Below are 26,494 nucleotides of genomic sequence, written 5' to 3'. Positions count from 1 at the left end.
TCCAGTGTCCATCCGGGGGTGCAAGAGTGCCTGCAGGCTTTTGCCCAGATCCTCGAAGATATTTATCTCTATCTAAATACCTTTGATGATCTAAGCTGTTGTGCCTAACCAGCCAGCAGCACAACTAGGGTGACGAGTTAGCCTGTGTGAAAAATTGGGCTGTGGGGTGGGAGGATAATAGGCACCTATATAAGAAAAAGCCCTGAATGTCAGAACCGTCCCTATAAAATCGGGGCATCTGGTCACTTTAAGCACAACCTAAGGGGGGCAGCACACACGGGCTCATGAATTCAAAAACCTGAATGCTGTCTCATTGTCAGAGCCCATCTTCCCTGGAGAGACTTTTATTGATGGGACACCCCTGGTGAGGGGAGCATAGGGAGTTAGGATGGATGCAACTCAGCCAGGTGGACAGAGCAGCCCACAGGGTTTAATAAAGTTCCAGTTGCTCAACTTAACCAGCTTTCAGTTTCCCTAATTTATAATCAGCATATTAAAAACATCACATCAGGTTAGGTTTCTGTGTGCCTTATGTTGCTGATCTTCAGTTAGATGCCTCCCCACAAAGTGTGTGTGTGCATTTTCCATTGCAAATCCAACCTGAAACTCACACAGCAGAAAGCTCCTAGGTGGGGGATTTGACAGCAAGAAAACGGGGTAGTTGGCTCTGTTTTCCCTTCTACTCTGCACCGCCCCTTCCCTGCCTTCTGCTGCCTGGGCCCTTTTCCCTCCTCACCTCACAGGGAGAGCAGAAGGCAGAAAAAACTGAGGTCACTGCTAGAGGATAAGAGGGGAGGGTGGTTTAGAAATCTCAAGAGAGGGCATTTTCGCGTCAGACCTATTGACAGCAATGGGAGATGGCAGTCTTTACTAGCCTCGCTTCTGAGAGGACTGGGGAACTAGGAGCCATTTTAACTAAGGGAGCCCCTTGCTTCAAATCCATCCAAAGCCAGGATGACAGCAGCTCTTTTTACTAAGGGCAGACATGCGTCAGACTTGCTACTCATGTGATCCCCACTCCAGCCCAGCCATCTCCGCTCCGGAAGTGAGACCGAGCAGCACTGGCAGACGCTTGGCTCCTGTTCTGGCCACCCTTAAGCTGTCCTACTGACGAGTGAAGGCTGCAAGAACAACCACCTGTGAGTAACTCTGCCCTGTAACAAACCAAGCAGCCTGCAATGGCGCGAATGAATGAGTGAATGCCTGCCTCCCTCCCTCCTGCTGCGACAGCTTCTTGCTTTGTTTCTGCTGCTCTCACTGGTGTGGGACACGGGGATTCTCAGCAACCTCTAGGGTCTGGCTCCTGTCTGCAGGTGCTGGGGGAGGGGGAATGGTGAATGAAGGCGACATTTAATGTCTCGTTACTGAAACTCACCTAGCAAAATCCTTCCTTCCCAGAAGGAGCGTGTGTGAAGGCTGAGTTCTGAAATCCATTCCCAGTCCCAAAGAGCAGGGGAAGAAATCTGTATTTCTCAGTTGTGTCGTTTGATGCTAGAAGAGCTGTATTTTCCTCCTTCATTTAAGCTCAGTGAGCAATATCCCCCTCTTGGTTCAGTTCCAACATCTAATCTATTGAGAGGATTCGTAACTCTGGGGTATAAAGGTTTGATCTGCAAACGTTGGGGATGGGTAACCTCTTACCCATTCCAAAGTTATGAATGAGTTATGCAGGTCACCCTAAAACTCTGCCACTTAACTTTGTCACATCACACCATTTATCTTTGTGTCACATACTTACCAGAAATTGGTTTTACAGCATTTTTTAAAAACCCATAGTATTTTGTATCCCTCCTCCATTAAAGCCAAACTCCCTTCTAACCATGGGACTCCTCCTGACAAAGAGAAAAGTATTGTTTGTTTAAAAATCTAAATAGTATCCTACCTAAATACCTCAGCTTTAAAGCCCAATAGTTCAGTACAGTTCACAGCTATAATCAAGTAAGTGTGTGCCCCATTTGTAGATTGTTACCCCTTTGCAATAGGCACTGTGCCTTCCTATGTATTTGTACAATGCCTAGCACATTTAGTGTGCTATAATAAATAACACTGGTAATAAGGTAAAAAGATCTTTCCAAAACCCTATGGCTTATAAGAGATTAGGCCTTTAAACCTGTAAGTAGTCCAGGAGTAAATAATGCCAATCCTATACCTCTGAGTAAACATTCAGGAAAGTAAAGAATAAAGTGATTTTTTGCATCAGGCTAACTTGTTTTCTTAATTCAGAGCCTTGTAATGTCAGAAGTTGTCCTAGGGAAGATGGAGGCAGAGTCCAGATAAGACTATAAAAATTGCATGATAAATGTAATTTACTGTATCACATGGCTCACAGTTTACCACCTTTCTGTGAAAAGATGTATTATATCCAAGCCATTCCTCCCATCGGCATGTGTCATCTTCATAATAATAATAGTTAGTCCTGATGTACTAATTTCATATGGTGAGATGCCTCATGAGTATTAGAAGTAAAACAGAGATGGAGGAAAAGCACAGCAAAAATGACCATAAAGACAAAGATACCTTTGTTTTCACCAATGATGTTTGGGACGGCTCTTATTCTTTATAGAGAGGCAAAACAATTAATGATCCTTTGTATACAATAAAAGATAAAAATTAAATTGTTCACTATTAGCCTTTAACATCTTGTGTTTTACAGAGTACAAAGTTTGCGCTTTCCTTGCAAGGGGTCAAAGGTTTGAAATCCAAGCAAAAACATCAGTTAAGTTTTAAACAAAGTCCAGATCTTGCTTAACAAGTCCTTCTTATCGGGTGAGTAGCTTTAACTTACTTATGCAAACATGTTGATTAAAGTCTAGGGTAAGAGTTATTCACCTAACATGAACGAAGGGTTACAGAAACAAGCCCCAAGTTTTAATTTCTGTACAACTTGTAGATTTCTCTACATCATGTATGTGAAACTTCTTCAAACAGATGGAAGGAGACAAGAACAATATATTGAAATGTGTAGCTATATATTTAAATATTTGTGTAAAAACGTATTTTTAAAAGCTTGTCAAAGTTAGGATTCATTAAAAAAAATTACAACCTTCACCGAAGTGGATGAAGGCTGCCTGCATATAACTTAAGACCAAATTCTGCCATCAATGTATAAAAAGAGTAACCTGGGACCAAAACCATTTCCGCAACAGAATTGTCATGACTTCATTGTTTTTTCTTTTTTTCCTCCCACTTAACCATATGATTCAAGCAGTTTGCACCTGCTGTTTCTGGACTTTATTTACCGCTAAATGTACAATCATAATGCAGAAAGTTTATAGACCGAAGTATTTAAGTATGATCATGTTTCTCCCAGGAGGCATTTTTCTCTTTTGCCATTTTTCAATATAATTCTACTTCTCATTTGTTGAGCTCTAATTTATTTCCTCAGTGTATAAAATGTGTGCCTATCACAATATCTCTAGACACATGAATAATATAATTGAAAAAATATCAAATAATAGTTCAAACCAAATTATCTTTCCACATAAGGTATGAAGGGTCTGTCCTGCCTCTACTAAAGTAACATGCAAAAATTCCATTGACTGTAGTGACAGCAGGAATGGACCTTTAAAACCCTCCCTCCTCAACCCATCCCTTGGGAAAAGGCTGAGTAAATAGATGGTCTTTGCAACATGCTGTGAAGGTCAACATACTTATGCCCTGTCAGTACTTGAGGTGAATTACAGAATGAAGAACCCGTATTGAAAATGCTCAATCTCCTTAAACATAAACCCAGTGAATATCACACTGAGCACTGTCGTGGATTTCAGCTGTGGGACTGGAACATGAAGAAGGGAGCAATCACTAAAGCTTGTTGCCTTGTGTGTTTTAGAAAAATTAGTTCTGAATAACATGTTTGTTCATCTGTAGCTGGCAAGTTTTTGGCAATATGAGGCCTGTTATTGTGGTTCATGGTGGAGCTGGTCGCATCTTTAAAGACCGGGAAGAAGGATCTCGTTCAGGTGTTACCAGAGCAGCACTGAAAGGTTACAGTATCCTTAAACAAGAAGGCAGTGCATTAGATGCAGTTGAAGGAGCAGTGACATCAATGGAAGACGATCCACATTTTAATGCAGGTAATTTTTCAAGCATATAAGCACAAAATGCAATCTGCCTATGTAGACCTCATTGTAATCCTAGTGTATTTGCTCTGTTGGAGGAGTGGGGGGGGGGGAAGGGGCAGGGATGTGCATTTAGGTGAGCACAGACTGCACTGTTTGGATGCTGGCATCTCAAGATGCTTTATTTCTCATTGGACATTAAGAGCATTCACATAAGCAGAAGAATTTCTATTTTTGGTTCTCAAGTTTTTTTTAATACCTGCAGCTTTGTTCTTGCTCTGCAGTGGTGTTGTTCTGCAAATGTTCCTTCATTTTAATAAGAGACCCACCCTCAGGAGTGAATTATATCTTCATTTATAAACCCTGGCATTCCCATTTAAATCACCTGAATACAACTCTGGGCAAAACTTGGACCTCAATCTATTTGGTCAGTGCTTGGCCTATATCTACTGCCTGAGTGGGATTATTCTCTTCAGAATACCAGTGCTGTCAAGGCAGTAGTTAATTTGTGAATTCTTACAAGTACGCTCATGGCTAAGAACACCAGTTATGAACCCCCATCTTCAGTGATGCTGTCTAATATTTTCCCCTTCCCACCAACCCCATTTTACCATCTTCTTAAACTGAGTGAGAATAGTGCTCCTTTTTCTCCTTTAGTGCTCCCATTCAGTATATCAGGTATGGAGCTGAAGAAAAAGGCCTGCAGTTTGGTGCTTTATGTAGAAGCACTTGTTTCCAGCATGAACACCTAGTTCAGAGAGCATCATATGGCTTTCCCCACCCTGTAACTGAAAAGTCATTTCATTATGTGCTAGAATTTATAGTGTTCTGTGACTGACTTGTGTAGAATGGACTGCTGGTGATAAACCTTTCTGAGTTAGCAAAATGGAAACAAAATCATGGGGCAAACATGGTGTGTGCAGTGGGATTGTTATAGAACCAGCCCTAGATTTGTTCTTTCTTCTTAAGCTTGCACTTTTCTTTGCCTATCCTGTCTTTATTCTCTCCTCCAACTTTTGGGTATTTGTTTTGCTTATGTTAACAGATCAGTATCTTTGTTTCATTATTTTATTTTAATGCTTCAGTACTGTAAAGCTTTATCTTGTACGTGTAGGACAAGCACTTCTCTGTTCAGACATTGCATTTTTGCCATATAAGACATCAGCTAAGTCTGCACAGGCAAATCCCTGATCCCCTGAGGAACCCCACCAACTTTAATGCAGCTTCACGTGGTCGTAGGTCCTCATCTGCCAGCATGGAGCCAGTCACAGGATTTGGGCATTTAAACTTATTATGTGTGATGATGATGAAAAACAGAGGAGGGGAGGGGAAGGGAAAGGGAAGAATTACAATCAAAAGATCATGTGATCTCTTGGTTTGTTATGCAGAAGTGTAGATGGTTCTACAAATTAAAAATACATTTTCACATGTGTAATCTTTATTCAGACAAAAGCATCTATTTGAAGACTATAGAGCTTCTTGGATGAGTAAGATTTACTTGTGTGTCGTGCTTTTAACAGTATATCTGGGTTCCATTATTGCAATTTAATTTTTTTTTAATATATTTCATAAGATCAGAAACTGGCTGACTACTATGGCCACTGAAATAATATAACTGGTAATACCCAAAAGCTGACCAGAAGCTCTCCATATCCCTTTATACAGTATCTTGTGACTCCTGGGATTACTCCTTTTGATTCCTACTGGGATGGTGGGGGAGGGAGCAGAAAAAATAAGTTGGCTAGGGAAAGGCAGACCATTCTTTTGCCACCACCAGCTATTTACCCAGTTTGTCCATCTGAGGATATTTTCATCACCCTTCACTTTGTCTTTATTCCTTGTCTGAGTCGTCGATCTTGTAGACATGAAGCTCAGACAGACAGTAACTGATATCTTAAAAGTTACCTATTTTTCTCTCGGGCAGGAAAACTGATCTTCTGCAAAGCACTGCCATCAACAGGAAGCCTAGCCCCATTTTCTAGAATACAAGACTTGAGGTTCTTAGTCATGTCCTTTCTGACAGAGCACTGTAAGAATTTACTACCCCAGTATTAACCAACTATAAAAATCAATTTAAAATGGAGTGGGTGTACCACATGGCCAAGAATCTGTTGGTGAAATTTTCCTTCTGTTTCACTGGTGTTACTTCATTAGCTTCACTGCATTGAACCCTATGGCTTCAGTGGACCAATGTAACTGAGAAGGGAATTTAGCCCCATGTGTTTAAACTGTTATTTTGCTGATTTAATGACTGCAAGCAGCTGCTCCTCAGAATTTATCAAACCATCACAAATGGCTGATAAAACCTCAGATTATTCCATACCAAAAAGATCATCAGCCAACAATTTTGACATTTAATTATCATATAATGCAAAGTACATGTATATGGCTTCCCTTTTCATGGACTGAGTCTTGTGGCCACTTTTTGTTCTAAATGAGCAAATCAGGATATTTTAAGCCTGAAATAGATTGATTTGCTTCATAATGTTACTCTTTGCTCAAATAACTGTATTTTTTGCTCTGTTCATAATGTACTTCATGCATTAAATGACAACTGACTTTTAACAAAAAAATTGCTAAGGTTGTGGACCTAAGCTTTCAGTTGAAACAGTTATGCAGCCCACTTGTTAAAGTTTGGCTTCCCTAATGTACATGGTAAGTAGTTGTAAGCACTTACATATACATCTACATGTGTTAAAGCTCATTAAATACAGCTGTTCTCAATGAGCAGGAGAAAATGAGCTGAAAGCTATGTGAAGAGAGGCCTGATTGGAGTGGCTGTTTAAAACCCACCATGTGGTGTTTATCTCCATAAAAAAGAAAGTGGTTTTATTGTAATGTTTGCTGGAAAACACCAGCATTGCTAAGAGACGAGGAGGGGGATGGGGAGGAAATAGGGGTAAGGACCAAGTGATGCAGGTCTCTTCTCAAACCACAGGGTTCAGTTGGGCCTTACCCTCACAGACCTGTGTTGTAAATGATGTGGAGTGTCCCAGCCTTTGCAAGAGCACAAGAGGCACAATGTCTTCCAGCACTAACAGCATGCACAGGGCATGCAGCATATACACCCCTTATGAAGCTAGTTAGCTCCACTGGCTGAGGTAAGGAGGGGCCATGATCACACCCCTTTCCCACCACCTCTGTGGGGACTAGCAGTGCAAGTTTACGCTCAGTTTAGAATCCATTCCACACTGTGTTACATGGTTCAGCCACGAGGTGGTGCTGTGTATAACATACCTTAAGACACTTTAATATACTACCAGGAATAGCTGGTGTGAACTTAAGTCTCTGATGTATCTCTCTGGGAAGAAAGCTCTGCAGCCAGTCCATGTCAGGTACAGAAAGCCCAACCTGCTAGTAGCAGCTCTGAACCACAGGTGCAAAAACTAGAAGTGCTGGGTGTGCTACCACACCCCCTGCATTGAAGTGATTTCCATGAAATACAAGGCTTACAAGTTTGGTGCAGTGGCTTTCAGCACCTGCACAATACAAATTCTTCCAGCACCCCTGCCCCGAACCTACCATGTACATGACACAGTACGAGGACTACAGCTCCTATGTCATGAGTATAAGGCTCTTTATGCTCTCTTCTCACTTGCAGCCCCAGCCACACTGTGCTATAGATAGCCAGACCAGTAGAGAAGCAGGCTACAGTAAGAGTAGACAAAAGCACACATTCCCTCTCATCTGCTAGTTAAGTGTACTGCCCCTGCTACCCACACTACAACTTGGAAGAGGTCAGGCCCACTGCTTGCTGGCCCTTGGATTTTCCTTGGCACTTGCTTCCTGCCCTTGATTCAAAGCTGGGCCAAATGACACATGTTTTTTTCAGTGCTGCTGCAAACGTAGTGGCTTCTGATGCAGTGAAGCCCAGCTCAATGCACAGCTGCTGTCCATGTTTGGATGCCCTAGGGTTTGAAACACCTGCATTAACTTGTCTTCCTGGACATGTGAGGTAGGAGCAGATATGAGACCCAGCTGGGAGATATCAGCCAGTGGTAATCATGGACTGCTAACTTGCTGACCTGGATAGTGCAGGAGCAGCTGTGGGGGAATTCAAATTACAGAATGGGGAAAAGGGGAGCTCTCTGCTTTTAGCAGAAAGTGGGGATTTAAGCTTCCCAGTACTTTATCCCCTGTACATCAGCACATGCATGATTTTACTCAGGTGAGCAATATTTTGGCCTAAGAATCTAATGTCAGAGATTGTTAAACCAATATTTAAGAAGGGTGGAAACTGGGTTTACTAACAGGAAAATACCTTTTCACAGTTTAAGCACAGATAAAGCGCCAATCCTGTTAACAAGGTACTGAAAGTGTTTTGACTAGGAACTTGGTTTCAAATAGAGTTGTATTTCCCCTCCCTCCCCACTCTTTGCAAGACTTACACATTTGTGTTGATTTCAGTGATGATCAATTACTAACGAGCACCCAGGGTAAATATTCCAGTTATTAAAGAGCTTTTTGCAATATCACCCTGCATATCACACAGTACATCCCTTTATTAAAAGAAAAGGTTTCACTACAGAATTGGCATAAATTAACTGCTCAGATGCTAACAGCATTTTATTTGGCTTAGTGTTTTTCTTAACTCCTTCATTTATTTTTGCTAATGATAAATTTTTCACAGTATTTCAGACTTTTGGTGAATGGAAAATACATTTTTTCACTCTTGCTTGAATTTTGCATTTATGCCATGGCTCCAAATCCAAAAATGGCTAAACTCTTGTTGTTTGGCCTTGCAAGATACCGTGGGCCTTCATCTTCCATTGACTTCAGCACTTTAAAGGATTGAACCCTAAGATATTCTAATAGGTTGCACTGCATCTACTGATGGAGAAATGTGGAGCTAAAATAGATTTTATATGTGTTAAAAGTGATATTGGGGTAGAAACAGTCTCATTTATTGGCTGTTTATGACTCTGTCTTTCGTAACTAATATGACTTAATATATAATTGAATTTTAATGGTATCTAAGTTCCATATACTGTCCTATTATGACTGTGTATTAATCATTTCTGTTTGAACAGGAATGTTTCTCTTTTCAAAACCTGTTTTGGCATTTAGGAGGCTTAAAACAAGCTAAAGCACAAATTGGAAAAAACGTTTGCCTAATAAAAGCCAATAAAACTGAATCACCCCATGTTTAGTTCTTACTGTCTTTCTTCCCCCTCTTTTGGTCTTTAGGCTATGGATCTGTTTTAAATGAAAAGGGTGAAGTAGAAATGGATGCCATTATCATGGATGGAAAAAATCTAGCCTCAGGAGCAGTATCAGCAGTTAAATGTATAGCTAACCCAATAAAGCTTGCTCGTCTTGTCATGGAAAAGGTATGCTGAATGTGCACTTGAATAAGAAACATTCTTTCCCTTAGGACTTCATCGCATGTATTGATACACCTCACTGACTATGTTGTTTGTGTAGTATTTTAAATCTGAGAAGGAGGAAGAAAATCAGTGATGCTGGTAGAGACCATGGGCATGAATATAAAGAAGCAAGACTATTTTTTATGTTAAGGTTTTTAAATTAATTGAAGTGCTAATTTTATCCAACATTAAAAGAGGTTGCATACACTTGCAAACTTGAGGAGAAATTGAAATGCATAATTTACTTTGCCATTTGTTTTCAGTTTTCTCTGAGCGAATACTGCAGATGTTTGTTTTAATAAGGGCGGTGTCTCTCACAGCTCTCCTACTTGATCCTGCAGGAAAAAAAGTGGGACAATGTACTGGAGACTGTATGGTAGGGCACAATCCTGCAATGTTTAGAGGTAAAAGTAAATGACATAATAGTGACTCTATTAGATGGCTTAATAGATACACTAGATGACCTTTCCACTTCTACTTTGTTTGTGAAACAATCAGATGATTGGCCTGGAAAGATTAGTGATGTCACAGACTAGCACTGTGACTAGGCATAGGTAGCAGTGAAAGATGCACCTTGTGGTAACTAAGCTTGTTTGAACACATATCTAATTTATCTGTATATGTGCCAAATAAAATCATGAGCATCTGGATTTTGTTGCTGAATTTTCCCCTGAGGTGCCGTAATCGGTCCATCCCAATTTTATGGCTAACTGTTTTTGTTCATTATCTGTCATTTTGCTCAGGGCATCTTTATTAATCCCTTGGCTAAGGAGGAACCTGAACATGGCCCTTTTGACTTTGGTGCATTCAGGGAAACGGGGTTTATCAGGTCTTGGTTTAGTAATGGGGGTCTTGGGGATCTGGGCATTCCCGTGAGACCAAGGTGGTTAAGGCTTCCCGAGCATCCTGGGGCCACTTAATGTGGTCGCCGGCTTCATACAATCAACTAATGGGGTAACTTTGAAAGGTGCGCAGCCAGATGAGGGCCCCAGTATCTACGTGGGAACAGCCTTCAAGAGCCACGTCAATTGCTCCTTCATTGATAGGAATTTGGGTGGGGTCGGTTAGGAAGAGGAATGGTGAGGGTGAGGTCACCTGAGCCTGGGTAAGGCCGAGAGGGTGGGTGTGGGGGCTCCATACCGTGAGAGATGCCCCGGCAATAGTGTAGATGAGCTGTTGGGGTGTTTTAATACTGTTGGCGGGGATATGCATCCCCCGGGCCGACCCATGAAGGTGAAGAAGCGCTACGGCCGGGGTCGTGAGATTCCAGATTGTATTGGTGGTGACCGCGTGACCAGGTAACCCCCTGGCCCAATTGGCCGTGTGGGCAATAATGGTCACCTCTGCAGGGTCTAACCAGTCCTGACCATTTTCCAACATTATGCGCCCAAGCCAAATTAGTGGGGCTTCAAGCGGTCCTCGGCCGGTATCCCACATAAATTCCTTCATTTCAGGTTTAGTGCGAGTCCTAGACTCGGAGACCTGGGTTCGTTGGCCCTGGCCGTCCACCTTAAGGCGGGTGACGGTTACGGGAAGGGCCTCGACAGGAGCCGAGGGCTCTGGGTTCAATGATTCCGGTAAGGGGGGGTAGAAGCTTTTAGGTTTGGTCAGGAGGGGTTTTGCTTCGGGCTCAGGCTCATATGGGGGAGGGACGGGGAGGCCGGTCGAAGAAGCGGGCGGGGTAGTGGGGGCGGTGGACATTTGGGATTGTGACCAACGCCCCCTGGATTACAGTTAGCTTGTCCAGGGTTTTGCCTAGTATGTCGTGAAGACAGGTGGCCACCTTGTCAGCTTTATAAGTGTCGGGTCTAAACTTTTTTGTTTTTTTGATTTCCTCTAGGGCCTCAATAAGTTGGACTAAGAGGCTGTGGCTGGGCCCGCCGGGGAAGATGCGAGGGGTTGGGGTAAATTTGGGCGGGCGGCCCCCTGCAGTCTTGAGGACCCGGGTACAATGAGACCATAGTTCTGCGGGATCCGTATCGGTATCCCGGTCTCCCGTGGAGGTACACTTGGGTTGGAGACTGGTGTCACTAGGGGTAGCTCTGAATTGAGGGTGGCATACAGTTAAACATCCTACAGAGTCGGGTGTTAAGGGAACAGTATAGGATTTACAATGTGTCCCTTCTCCTATGGAACAGACCCATTCAAGGGCTGACGGGGACCCTCTATTAACTAGGAGGTGGTGCTGAAGGTGTTCAAATTGGAGGTCCCTGCTAGTGGCACCCGGATTCTGATAGGGGCATTGCGGGTTGGTAACCGGGGATCCTGTTCGTGACGCCATGTTGCTGTCAGGTAAAGGGATCCCCTGATTACCAAGCACCACGCTGAGAAAACAGTTTCTTAACTATTTACAAGTTCAGTTGGAGCCAAGGGGATGTGGAGTTTTACGAGAGGAAAAGGAACAATACATATAACAGAACTATCTACTTTCCTTAACAGGGGGATTTAAGCAGATTAAAAGAAGAACAAGACACAGAGTACACTAAATAACGATTATATGAGTTTCAAAAGTATAATCAAATTAATGTTACTAACACCTAAAAACTATAACAAGAGTACTATTTAAAATCTTACCACCATGAGGAACAGGGTCATGACGCCTGACCAATGGGGGAACGAGAAAAGCTCGGGTTCAAAACTCGGACCGGTTACACTCGACTCGACTCTCGCCCAGCAGAGGACTTGGGGGCGGGAAGAGGTAGCAGCTCCATGTGATCAGTCTGGTGGGCCGACAGCTCTTCTGCCAGACCCGCTGAAATGCAGCAGTTATTATGCACTCGGGCTATGCTTGGTACATGAGGGGTGTGCAATATTCATAACAGCCGATGGTTGCCCCTGTTCGTGAGAGGTGTGCAGTATTCGTAACAGCCAATGGCTGCCCTGGGCTTTTTGCAACGTCCCATTGTTTGCCATTTCAGACGTGCTATCTTAGGTGTGTCAGTAAAGGTCCCGATAAGGTAAGGTGTCAGGTCTACTGTAATTGCCGAGCAGGAGGGGGCGAGCGGGGGCGAGTGCCGGTCACTAGATATTATACTGTCACCACAGATTTGACTACATGTTAACTGCTACAATGTCACTTTTCTCCAGTGACAAGTACTTCTTAATTGATGTCTACATGAGGAAATTACTTACCTGTTTTTTTCAGCAATGGCATAGTCTTCTCTAGACAGACCTTGCCCTATTGGTTGCACCACTGTGGCTGCGTGTCACTGTTTTTACCAGTTAGGATTATATGACGTGATTAAAAGAGCTTGCAACCCTGTCTAAACTAGAGTTTACACTGTCAATAGTACCAGTGCAGCTCCACCATAGCTGAACAAGGGTAAGAAATATTTTTATGTAGACAAGACCTAAGTGAGTTTATCTTTTCATGCTTCTTTAACCTCAGTCTCCTCCTGACTACTTGAAAGGTGACTTACAAAGTAGGTTAAAGGCATTTGTTTCTCTTCTTAGTATGATATGATAGTAGGAGCAGGAATATTAAAACTTGTCCTGAAAGGCTTCTTGAAGGACTAGAGAACTGGAGTGGGAACTATCTTCGCCCTCAATAGAAGGATAGGGAGTTTGAATCTCTAACACAGAGAGCTTTCCACCAAACAGTGTTTGTCATCAAAACACTGGGTTAAACAAATGTGTTTTTTAAAAAACCTAGACCGTCTACACTTACCTCAGTTACTTGCGTAACTCCCGTAACTTCACTGACCGCTCAGTCGATCCAGAGAAATGGATCTGACGGCGGCAACTTTGCTGCCGTCAGTGTAGCCGTAGCCCTAGATTGGTTTTTATTAAGGATTCTGACCCCAAAAATCCCTTTTTTAGTCAGTTACTCAGGTTTCATTCACCTGTGATATTTATCTCATTAGTTCTATAGATGTTCATAGAGTTGTCCAGGCAAAACCAGGGTAGATGAGGCCTAACATTTCTAATGTAAAAATAAGTCCGGGAGGAATGTTTCCAGGCCTTTTTCAACATCCTAAAAGAGGCAGGTTTTTGTTTTTGTTTTGTTTTTTTAACATGTCATCTTTATTACCCTTTGTTCAGTTATGGTCCTTACATGGTAAAACCACCTTTGACTTGAGCAGGAACAGAATTAGGCCAACAGTAAGCACTTTTGAAAAGCCCATCCCAAGTAACAGAACTGGGACTAGGGAGACCCAGATCCCGGTCCCTGAAATGCCACTGACCTACTGGGTGATGTAGAACAAATAACTTCCCTTTTCTATTTCCTCAGTCCTCCCCCACCCACTGGTAAAATGGGGATTATGGTACTGACTACCTTTGTAAAATGTTTTGAGATCTATTGATGAAAAGCACTTTTCAAGAGTTGCATGGTATTATTATTTACTTGCCCCTGTCTTTCCCTGCAGTCATGGTAAAGTCTTTGTACAATGGCAGGTAAATTTTTTTTGGTAGTGTCAAAAATGTTGAGGCTACATTTTAAATCAAATAATAGAGTGCTACTATACAGAATCAGATTGTTTCATTTTCTCAGAGTAATACAAGCAATGAGATTTTTTTTCTGGTGAAATTAACTCTTCTTTGCCCAAAGCTCTAGTAACCAGACTTCACGTGGAGAACTCTGAGTGGGTGGTGGGGATTTAGTTTATATATCCTGAGCCAGCAGGGAAATTCACCTCTTCCCTTCCATTGCCCAGAATTCTAGTCTGTTGGCTGGAATACCAGCTGCTGTCCCCATGAACAGAAATGTTGGGCCACCAGCATATTTGTAGGCAGTACAGATCTCATCTCTGTGGCGCACAAAAGGTGCAGAGGCCTCCAGGTTGGCTGCTGCAACCACATCCTTACCAGATGGCTGAGTTGGTACGAGTGCCTTGTAGCCATCCTCTGCCCCAGTGTGACTTTTACTTAGAGTAGTTAGGGCTGTACAAAGACTAAGATCATGCACTATGATCATTTTAATGCGTACCCTATTTATGGAAGGTAATAAAACTTGTTTAGCTGCTAATAAATTGAATGGAGGTCTAATATTTGCATATTACATAGATTTTATTTGTATGAACTAGGAACACTTTGAACTCCATAACACATGGAAGATGAAGGCTGGGATTTTTAAAGGAGCCTAAGATAATTGGGTGCTCAGATCCTCTTGGATTTCAGTGTAAATCAGGTGCCTAACTCCCTTAAATTCCTTTGAAAAACAGCCTTATTATTAATAATAATTAGTAATAATTAATAACAAGATAATAATTAATAACAAGACTGTTTTGTAATTATCAGGGTTTCAGTTCTGTGTATGGAACAATATGGGCTCCCTCTGGTGGCCAAAATTACTCCTTTAAATCCTTCAACAGCCCTTGGTATCCTAGTTTTCTGTTATTCAAACTGTCATCTAGGCCAAACTTTGCCAAATGGCATAGCAGTTTTTTGATGTGGATGAAAATGAAAGTACCGGAATAACATTAGCTGATGACTTACCATAAGACAAAATTTAGCAGTGTCCAGAGGTGAAAGGCTTAGTAGGTTAATGTACTGAGCCACCAAATCCCTTAGTAGGCAATTCCTGTTAAATTATTATTATTTGCAATGCACAGAAATAGAAAACTGATGTATGGGGTGTATGTGTGTGAAAATAGCCAGCCAAAAATGAAAAAGGATTATTAGGCATTCTCACGGGGGAAAAAACTTCAAATAGGCAAAGATCGTGTAATGGTTAGAATACTGGTTTACTTGCTTTTCCATGCAATGATTGAGTTACATGTGAATACATTTCAACTACTGTGCAATCCACCTCCCTAAATTAGACTCCAGAAGATTCTAATACATAATATAAAATCTTTAATACAGAGATAGTATCTTTGCTGATTTCTGTATTGTGCCAAGTTCTTGAATAAACAAACAACAATCTTAGTCTGAATTCAAGGGTGGCTGCAGAAGTCTTTTAAACTGGCAGCCATGACCATTTGTTATTTACCTCACTAATCCTGGGACCTCTCTTGTTCATTTTGGAAACTCTAGTTTCTCTATGTATTATTTAACAATATTGCAGATATTGGCAACAAGCGGCATATAATTTAACAAGAATATTCAAAAGGCCCCAGAAAAGAGAGATGGGAGGAGAAGTGAGTATTATATCTGCCTCTAGAGGGAGGGGAAGTCATTTTTCAGTATTCCAACTGGGTTTTCTGTTATAGTCTATGCAATAAGATTATTGCACAAACCAACCTTTTAGAAAAGTGCTAGATGAAACACTGAAGGCCTATCTTATATTCCTTTCTAGTAAGAGCCAACTTAAAGGAATGGACCTCTGTGACATTTCTCCCTATAGGCAAAGATTCCTCATTCAGAACCTACACTAGGATGTGAAGGCATCACCAGAGCTGTGTATGCTGGGAGCTGCTTTGCTAAACAGACTTTTTAAAATTAAATAACTTTTCATCTCACATGCCCTATTATGTTGTTTATTTAGACATTCAATGGCCTCTAGCAAAGTTGATTTAAAACAGAATTTCTGGTCGCTTTTTAAATAAATACTATGAAGTGGTTTCCATTGCTCATCTTCCCTGTGTTGGGAGGAGGCGGAAGAGAGCAGGTGTTGGAGGTAGATGTCTTAAAATTTTCTTTGAAATGTATGTATTTAAGTGTCTCTCTTCCCACTCCTGTTCTCGGAGGTGTTAGATCACAGGTTGCTGGAGGGTTACTTACAAAGACAGAGGGGGGCCAGTATTATACAAGGGAAGTTTAGTTCAGCAAAGTGCGAAAGCATTTCAGTGTTGTCCAAATACATGGTCTTTATTTTTCTCCCTGACAAATATTAATAGGTTCACAGTACAGGTAGTCTTCAATTGTTTGGTAACATCACTCAGTATTTAAGACTGTATGGTGCATTGTTACGAAAAAACAAAAGACTCCTGTCTCATGCCCCCACTTCTACAGTGAAAATGACTCCATGTCTCTGTGTTCTCGTGAATAAGGACTTGGTCTGACCAAAAAAAAATGTAAGAAGTGTTTGACAGGTTGACTGTGTGTTCGTCTTAGGTCTCTAGTTTGTTGTGACCAAAACCAGAAACCATTGGAACACTGTGTCCTGGCTTCGGTGTGGGTGGGGGTTTTTTGTTTTATTTTGTCACAAACTTAAAAGTCAATGGGAGTTGGTACATCTCACTGGATCAGACTGTTAGGGGCAAATCCTCCCTTGAACAAAAATACCCAGGCCAGGCCCCACTGCTCCGATTAGGGGCACTGGTTAAAGGACCTTAATGTTTTTAAATGCTTTTCTTGTTTAAAATTTTCTTTCCTCATCCTGTCATAGAAAGTTATAACTCTCCTAGTAAAACAGAATGACTCGAGTGCTACACCGAGTAAATTCATGGGGACTTTTTTGGGGGAGTAGGAAGGGGTTCAGAAGTTTAAGCAGGACATTCATTCAGGCCCTGATTCAGCAGAGCACTTAAGCATGTACCTACTTTAAGAATGTGTACTTAAGACCCATTGACTTCAGAGTGAGAGAAAACTGTACTTAAGTGCTTTGCTAAATCAGGGCCTTAACAGAGTAAGAAATAATACATGGACCCTCACCAAACTGATAGAGGATATTTGAATCGGTTGTCACATAAAATCTGGGAATGGCATATGAATGCATAAGAACCAGAGCTGGGCCTTAATAGATCAGTAAATAGTTTGGAGTTGGGTTAATGTCAGTTTAGTCATTTTATAAGTTAGGAATAATGTACATTAATGTGTGATAAGTTTAGAATTATGATTTTATTATTTATAAAGAATAGCAGCATTTGAACAGAGGATACATTTTTCTGCAGGTCACCACTGAGTATATTTCTCTTAGAATAACAATAATTGTTTAGGTTATTCTGTGACCTGGTCAAACCAATCACGTAGATAAGCAAAATCCCAAAGATTGATTGGAAGAAATTGCAGAACAAGTTGTATAAAAGATCACAATAGCAGCGGTGTGTCCTTTCTACTTTCAGAAAAATTTTTGCTATGGGGGAATTCTATTTTTCCCATCTAATGAATATTGAATATTAGAAGGCAACTATATTCTGTTAATGCTAATTGTTTTGAGGTTTTTTGTATGATTGAATCCGAAATCTCCTGTTCCACCAAAAAAGCAAATCGGAATCCAAACATACTCCTAATTAAGTCAGTGGGAGCAGGATTAGGGCAATAATTGGTGCCTTTTATTGGTTTTCCAAGAACTTAAAACAAAACTTCCTTTGCATACATTTTTAAAAAACAATGAAGTGTTTCTATAAGACTGTACAGGTAGGTTATGAACTTAAATTAGTGTCAAGAGTGTTTCTTTTCTATTCCTATCAGACAGATCACATGTTGCTGACTGATCATGGGGCATACCTTTTTGCTAAGGCCATGGGTGTTCCTGAGATTCCAGGAGAGAAACTTATAACAGAAAGATCCAGGGAGAGATGGAGCAAGAACCTTGAGCCAGATTCTAACCCTCAGGAGTTTAAAAAGTAGGTACTGCACAAAAAATGTTACATTCTAATGTCTCTGATACACTCACTTTGTGGCATCAGTAAAACGATGTGCTTTCTCTAACCAACAGCCATGCAGACTCATTCTGGGATCTGAAAGTTGCTCTGCAAGCTTAATTCTGCCCTGATTTACACGTCTTCCACATTGTTCTCAAATTATGTCCTCCAGTAAGCTTGGTCAAGTGTAACTGATGGAATCTGGGTAATAATCCTGTTGATGCTCAAGAAGGAAGAGAATCCAGCTCATTCTCACTTAGCAACATAGGCCCTCCATGGTTGGCAGGTAGGGGGAAAATATATTTCTACTGAAGTTAGCACATAGGATCCTGAACAAAAACACTGAGCAGATCTGGTGAGCAAGGAGGTGCCATCTATATACAGTCACTCTTCAGAGGGGAGGTGCAGTGTAAATGAGGTACTGTCTTCATTGATAAACTGACAGCCAGAGCTATGCAGAACATACATATCTATCGAAAATAAGTCTCCATAACTGAGATAGACTGGGATTTGTTTTAAACTGAATCAAACAATTAAGTTATAATCTATCAAATTTTGACTAATGGTTCTCCTCTTCAGGGGTTGGCAATGGTACTTAGTCACTGAGAAAATAAGCAGACCAGAAAGTGTGGTGCTAAGCATGCATGGCTAAAAAAACAGTTCTGGGGGACGAGGGAGAAAAACGAACCGTTAGCAGAGAGTGGGAGACAGCATCAGAATGAAAGACATTTAAAAGAAATAAACTTTTTATAACAAAATGGGGGAAATGGCAGAGAGAATAATCAACTAACAAAATGATTTGACTGTGATGGGGTGGACTTACCCTGCACTGAAGGAATTAAGCCAAATCTATGGGCAGCGAAAGTCCTGCACCCCAGACTCTGCTGGGCATGTTCCAACTGCTGCCCTAACATTAAAAAGGAGCAGCTCAGTTCATTCACCAATGGGGGAGGAGGCGAGCAGGAAACTCCGAGACAGGAGCCGCTTCAGCCCCTGATGGTGGGAGCCAGGAACCCGGGAGACCTCACCAGAGAGCTGCCTGGAGCCAGACATCCAAGAAGACGCCTTTTCCAAGGGGCTCCATGACCCAGGGGAGATGCGGGTGGCAGCTTAGCAGAAAGGGGAACCTGGAGACCAAGGGATGACCCCATCGACGACTGGGCAGGAAGTAGCCCAGGGGGCTGGCAGGGTGTAACAGAGAGTGGAGAGAGGTACTAGTCAGCATGTTTCGGGAGGATCCCTGCTGACCCAGTGTTGGGGTACCCCGACGCCAATAGGGCCCTGGGCTGGGGCTCAGAGGAGCAGGGAGGGCCTGAGCCCCCCTACCCCATGTGCCACACTCCCCCCAAAGGGGGCACCCCACTATCCCAATGGACTGCCAGACCATGCTGCCCTGAGGGCAAATATTGACTCTGGCTGCTAGGCTGTACCGCTCCAATCTGGTGTCGACTATTGACTTTGATCTCTAGGCTGTACCTCCCTGACCTGAGTGTGGTTATTAGCTCTGACCTCTAGGCTGTGTTACCCATCATGGGAGCCAGCTGATAGGCCTTGGACATGCAGGGTTCAGGGCCGAGGGGACACAGTCTTGTCGACTGCACTCACGGAGGGCGCCCCATTCCCTTCGTAACCCTTTTGAACTTCCCCACCGGGGGTGATGGGGAGGGCTTACCCTGTGTCACTGTGTGGGGGAGTTTAATAATACTAAATGGCTTGAATGTCAGTTTTCTGATAGTGGAAGGGGCAAAAACTCCTTAAAAAAAAAAAAAAAGACAACATTGTATTATGTATAGTTACTGTACTACTTAATGGAATAGTTAAGTAGTATGACACACAGTACATCTCAGAGGTCAGCCAAGCTCATACTGTAGATTAGACAGGGTATGATATATTCTTAACTAGTTTAGCTGAAAGCCCATGCTGTTGCATGGTTGCAATTCGTAAAGCCGTGTATCTAAAACAAAGCCAAAAATGGCTGAGAACTTAAACTGAACACCACATGGCTGTAATTTGTAAAGTCAAAAGACAGGATGGCAACAGATTGCACAACTCAGTGATGATTCAACACGGTGATATTCTGAATCAAGAGCTCTCAACCATGCTTAAAGCTGTTTCTGTCACTTCACACTGACTCAGACAGTGTAAGCTTCAGAGTGACAATTCTGGAATCTTATTGTCTAGAATATAGTCGATAGAGTGAGGCTGCAAAATTCAGGCCATATATTACTCTTGATTTCTCACTGTTATAAGGAGACTTTTACAGACTGAGAGTCGAATGTATCTTAACTGTTAGAAAATTACTGTTGCATTCAACTAGACTGGGGCAGGGGAAGGAGGGCATTTTTAGGACCACTGCTGTTTCTTTGTTCATTTGTCTTTTTGTGTGTATCATCACTAGGATTCAGAGTTCTCATTCAACTGAAACAATGGAGGCAATTCCCACTTCAGAGTTGATGTTTCAAGTTAAGTCAGAGCTACAGTGGGTCCCATTTGAAAGATTATCTTCACAGTCAACAGGGCTAGGAATTTTGATTATTCTTTCCAAATGAAAGCTTTCATACTGTACTATACAAATTTATTGTGGGGCGATCAGAAAAATAGATCAAGCAGGTCAAGGGTTTGACATCTGTGCTACCAATTATAATGTTGATACTGTGTCAGAATTATTACATATTGCTTGTTATCTGAATGGATAATGGTTTTTCATAATGAAACTCCCTACATTTAAAAAAACCCCACAATAATATGAAAATGAAGTGATTTTGACATGAGGCTAGATTAAAGTTAATGACATTCAATTGTAGACGTCTGTTGTAAACTCACATTTTTTAAAGCTACCTGCAGAATGGATTCAATATGCTTTGGCAAGTATTCTTAACCCTGTCTCATTCTGTGAAATATTATTCTTGGCAGAGACCCTGGAACAGTTGGTGCTGTTGCTATAGACAATGAAGGAAACGTAGCTTGTGCAACATCCACTGGGGGACTCTCTAATAAACTGGTTGGCCGAGTTGGTGATTCAGCATGTATAGGTAGGGGTCAATGAAATCAGTTAACACTCACATTTTCTATGATTGAAATGAAACATTGACACTAGCTGATCTAGAATTGAGGCTTAAATTTACACACATTAAAATGAGTCACTTTATCCTTTTAATGGCCACTCCTTCAACGTAACCAGGAGGTTGCAGGAGGGGTAGATGCTTTACACTTGCTGTCCAGCGTTCTGGTAAGTCTGAACAAACAAATAGGAGACACCCCTCCCTTTCCCTGGAAACAGTATCTATCGTCTAGGTTTTTCCCTAGCAATCCTTCCTTTCATACTGTGATACTCTTTTATGCATAAACAAAGAGCTCATCTGCTTTGGACCCCAATATGTTCCCTTGCAACGCAGACAAAATTGCAACCTGCTCCTCTCTAAGGCAGTGTCTAGTAGTTGCTCAGATTGTGTTTAATCCAGGAGTCTCCCAAAGAAAAGGGTAAAAACTAATGAGAAAAATTAACTGAATGCACCAGATTCTTCTCCCACTTATACTAGTGTAAATCAGCTGCAACTCCAATTGTAATAAGAGTTTCATTACAGCAATGAGAATTTTTCTAGAAATCTTTAAAATGACTGGCAACTTAAGTAACTCTTATTTAACGCTTTGGCTCTTTCAATAAGTTCCTGTTCTTAAAGAGCTAAAGGAAAGCATGGTGGTATGGAGGAGAATAGAGGAAATAAGACTTCTTTCATCTGTTGATAAAGAGACTTTTAATCCTTTCTCCAGTGAGTTCCTCTACTGGGACAGACTTGTATTCAGTGATTGCTGAACCAGAAACTGGAAAACCAATAATTTTTAGTAAAACATGTTCCAAACTTAAGCCAGCACTCCCGCTGGCAGCAGCTGAGTAGTAAGCTTAGAGCCACCATTGCCTTACATCCTGAATTGCTGAGCTTCCAGGCATTTATGACACCCACTGGTTATTTTTGGCCTAGTTTGCAACTTGAGCATATACTGAACCAACATGGTCTCATACTAAATTGCCTTTTCCTTGAGCTTTATCTCATCCAGACCGTAGCAGTGTGGCAGGAGCAGTGCCTACTTTCAGACACCCCAATGCAGCTGCAGGTCTCCTGGGGCTGGGGAGAGGCAGGAAAGGAGACTCTCCACCTCTGATGTACTTGTTAGTTGTCCCTTCAGTCTTATCTCCCTGAGGTTGGATGATGACAGGAAGAGAGGTCATCAGCATGGGGAACAGTCTGCTTCTCCTGAGGACCTAGATTCCTCACTCCGTGGTTCTTAGGAGGCTCATCAGGGCCCGACCCCCACAAGTCTGTGGACACTAGCTGGACATTGATCTACCTTAATTGTCTCAATGGGGTTCCTCAAAAACATCTGCACTCACAAAGAGCCTTATTAGGCTTGAAAGATCTCAAAGCCTAAATAGGATTACCGGAGGGAGAGATTTTGTTTGACCCCTGAACAACATTTTAAGATTTGCAGGGGAATGGGAGTTGGGAGCCCCTAACCAGTCTCCTAATGCTTAGCAAGGGTGATGCACTTCCCTGGGTGGAGCCCATCTCCTGTGTCTTCCCTTTGGTCTGCAGGAATAAGGCACCCTGTATGTGGCCTTCAAGGGGTCTGCAGGAATTTCCTGTTCAAAAATATTAGCTGCCAGGACTTTCTGCTTTCATGACCATCATCAGTGTTTGGCTTTTTTAATGTTAATTGTTCAAGGGGAGGCACAACATTCATAAAAAAGATCATGCATGAAATCACATTGCTTCTGAATGTAAGATTTTCTACTGGTTTTCTTTTTTCTTTTTTTTTTTTTTTTTTTTTGTAATTCAAAGAATTTTAAAAGTAAAAGCAACTGATAATTTGACTTAGTTTTCCATGGCTCCTGGACATTATAACTATTAATTGCTCTATCCAGGCAGAGCTACAGACTGGGAACCGACAGGCTAGGCAGCAGTTCTGCAGAAAAGGACCTGGGGGTTCCAGTGGATAAGAAGCCGGATATGAGTCAGCAGTGTGCCCTGGTTGCCAAGAAGGCTAATAGCATATTGGGCTGCCTTTATAGGAGCATTGCCAGCAGGTCACGGGAAGTGATTATTCCCCTCTATTCAGCACTGGTGAGGCTGCATTTGAAGTATTGTTTCCAGTTTTGGGGCCCCCACTACAAAAAGGATGTGGACAAGTTGGAGAGAGTCCAACGGAGGGCAACAAAAATGATTAGGGGGCTGGAGCACAAGACTTATGAGGAGAGGCTGAGGGAACTAGGCTTGTTTAGTCTGCAAAAGAGAAGAATGAGGGGGGATTTGATAGCAGCCTTTAACTTGCCTGAAAGGGGGTTCCAGGGCGGATGGAGCTAGGCTGTTCTCAGTGGTAGTAGATGACAGAACAAGGAGCAATGGTCTCAAGTTGCAGTGGGGGAGGTATAGGTGGATATTAAGAGAAAGTTTTTTACTAGGAAGGTGGTGAAGCACTGGAATGGGTTACCTAGGGAGGTGGTGGAATCTCCATCTTTAGAGGTTTTTAAGCTGAGGCTTGACAAAGCCCTGGCTGGGATGATTTAGCTGAGGTTAGTCCTGCTTTGATCAGGCGGTTGGACTAGATGACCTCCTGAGGTCCCTTCCAACTCTAATATTCTATGAATCATGAGCCCTATACGGACTTTAAAAAAAATAAATAAATCAGTTAATGGTGGTTTTAGTAGAGTTGGGATATCAGGTGGCTGTAGGACCTTAATTTTGGTGCTGGTTCTAGTGACCAACTGAGAAGCACAAACACCCATTGCTTAAAGCATGGCACCTCGGGGCTCCTCTGACATCAGCAGATTTGCAGCAGTGCTACCTTTTGAATTTATAAAACTAACTTGGAAGCATCTCTCCTGTTTGGGCTTTTCTCCCATGCTGCATCACCGTGTAATCTTAGTACTGCTACTTGGCTGGTTCTTATCACATCTTTATTGCTCGTTGATCAGTACCTCCGCAGCCAGTCAATCATTAGTGCAGGTTCTGCTGCCTCACTTCCTCAGCTTCTGGCTTCCTATTTCACTATCACCACCATCCTCTCCTCCATCTACCTGCTGCTGATCTGGCTACTATTAATGCTCACTCCTTTCCATCCCAACATCCGGCTCCCCAGTATTCCTCCTTCCCCATTGTGCTATTATCTTTACAACCCTATAACTCAGCAACCAACTTCTTCCAGCTGTGGTGGCTGATTTTTTTCACACTGTTGCTGAAACTTTGGGAAGAAATCATAAACAAGATGGTCACATATGAACCTTAAGATTTTTGTCCCTAGAAGCAAACAGGAGCTCCAGAACTTTAGAAATTAGCCTGCAATTGAAATTATGCATTGCTTGTAAATGTCTTTTGCTATAAAACATTAGTGTCATACTTCTTCTTTGAGCAGGAAGCGGAGGCTATGCTGATAACCAAATTGGTGCCACCTCTACCACAGGTTATGGAGAAAGCATGATGAAAGTGGTCCTAGCCAGACTTATTCTCTATCACATGGAACAAGGTACAGTATAAACTTTCCAGTAAGCTGAAGGAAAGTAAGATTGGAACTAACGGGTTTATATAAATTAAACTTTTAGCAGTACAGTTGTCTCACACACAAAAAAAAGTTTCTAAGCAATTTATGGTTGGATTATCTCAAAACACACCCAAAAATTAGAAAGACTAAAACTGCAAGCCAAATAAATTCCAATCGTGTTCTTGGAATATCAAATAGTGTGGATATTTTTGTTCCCTCATGTTTTAGATACAGCATCATAAAATGTCAGATCCATATACATTTGTACTATTTTTACTAATATTTTTTTGCATTTGCATATTTTCAATTCTCTTCTTATGAAATCACTTAAAATTGTAAAGGAAAGCTTCAGTCAAACATAAAATAAAGGAAAGTGCAAAGCTTCCATAACACAAGAAGCTTAGAGATTCTATACCAACAGGCTATAACAACTCACAGGACTGAATTGCTTGTAGCAACAGAAACTTTCTTACAACCATTTTCTCTCTATTCGAAAAGGAATTAATATGACTGAATTTTAGTTTTGTTTTGGAAAGTGTACTAAACTGTATGTTAAGTAGACCAGGTGCATATGTGGTAAACAGCTGGCATGGAGTGTCTCATCTGACTGTAACACAATCTAACTGTGGGTGACCCTTTAAAGCTTTACCTCCATCAGTTAGGCTGTCATCTAAACCCTTGATTCTATTACAGCCTGTAAACAGTCAGACAACATACTTGTATTGCATGCAGTTACAGAACCATTAATGTAGACCTCACCACTATTTTTAGAAAGCTATGGTTTGTAAGTATTAAAGAGCAATAACTTTTGAGACTCTTAACGGAATCTGAACTACAGAAGAACATTTTAAATTTACATTCCTGTTCATCAGAGAAACATGAAACAAGAAGGCAAGTAACAGCTGACAAGATTCCTGTAACTGCTACATGTTTTGTAATCCCTGCATATGCTATTCAGGGTTCCTTTTTTGCAGAGCCAAAAGAAAATATAGTAAAAAAGTGTAAAATATAATATAAATATAATACAAATTATTCTGCAAAGCCTAAAATGCCACAGCCCCACTTCACTGTCCTGTTTCACCAGAGTTCATTCCTTTCATAAATGGCCTCCCAATCTTTAATTTACCATAAAGAATTGAGCCAGGTTCTTTTCTTATTTACCCTGGTTTTACATTAGAGTAACTCCATTGTTTTCAATGGAGTTACACCTGATTTAGCCTGAGAGGAGAATCACACTCAAACACTTTTTAAACATTTCTAAATTCCTTAGTGTGCAGAGTAAAACCATTGTTAGCTTGCCATCACTCAGCCTTCCCTGCAGTATTGAGGAGCAACCCAGCTTCCAGGCAAAAACCCCAGCAAATGAACAATTCTTCAGCATTTCAAAAGAGGGCCAAATCTGTGACTTGTTTGGAAAAAATATTTTAACAGCTATTGGAATTTCTGCCTTATGGTGGCAGCTGTTGCCTTGGTGACAAGTTATAGAGTGAAATCCTGACCCTATTGAAGTCAGTGGCAAAACTCCCATTTACTTGTCATCAAGATTTCAACATAGTGTTAGAGAATGGAGTGCCATTTTACCAGTGTCAAAGATTGTGACTAGTTTCTATTCTGTTTTTTCACAGAAAGTTTGAAGGAGGGCTAATGCATATAGCCAGTTTACTCTGTGGAGTGTGTGTGTGTGTTTTACAGTTGTGAACACAGACATGACAACTATTAACCGACTTCAGTGTAGGACAAAATGTTCTTCGATTTGTTTATGAAGTACTCCCATCAGTATGAATTAAGTGTGGTAAAGGCTTAGTCCAGTAACAACATGAAGGCTGACAAGCAGATCCTGCCCTCACCAGTGGCTGCACCCACAGTAGCATCAGTGTCCACATAACAAAAATTAATCAGAAATAGAATTCACACTCTGTGCTCCTCAGTGTTCATTGGTCTAACTTTGTAGGGGATTCCCAGAGTAACGTTTCAATTCAATTTTCCATGCATTCTCTCTGGCATTTGGCTGACTGGTTCTTGCTCATACTCTCAGGGTCTAACTAATCAACACATGTGGAGTTGGGAA

General features: G+C 41.6%; 1 protein-coding gene across 1 annotated transcript in view; it reads left to right on the top strand.

Annotated features, from left to right (window-relative positions):
- The first annotated feature begins 494 nt into the window (after positions 1-494).
- The window catches only part of ASRGL1 (asparaginase and isoaspartyl peptidase 1), a 28,226-nt gene continuing 2,226 nt past the window's right edge, over positions 495-26,494 (top strand). Inside the window, exons 1-7 of the mRNA XM_067532637.1 lie at positions 495-1,139; positions 2,654-2,766; positions 3,868-4,073; positions 9,246-9,388; positions 17,720-17,874; positions 20,806-20,924; positions 24,301-24,411. Coding sequence (XP_067388738.1) covers positions 3,887-4,073; positions 9,246-9,388; positions 17,720-17,874; positions 20,806-20,924; positions 24,301-24,411 — 715 coding nt within the window. The 5' untranslated portion in view covers positions 495-1,139; positions 2,654-2,766; positions 3,868-3,886. The remainder of the gene's footprint in view (positions 1,140-2,653; positions 2,767-3,867; positions 4,074-9,245; positions 9,389-17,719; positions 17,875-20,805; positions 20,925-24,300; positions 24,412-26,494) is intronic.

This window comes from Emydura macquarii, unplaced genomic scaffold (assembly GCF_026122565.2).
Source record: "Emydura macquarii macquarii isolate MOO-44397 ecotype Brisbane River unplaced genomic scaffold, CSIRO-AGI_Emac_v2 contig_3295, whole genome shotgun sequence".
Lineage (NCBI taxonomy): Eukaryota > Metazoa > Chordata > Testudines > Chelidae > Emydura > Emydura macquarii.
This window is presented reverse-complemented; position numbering and strand designations above follow the sequence as displayed.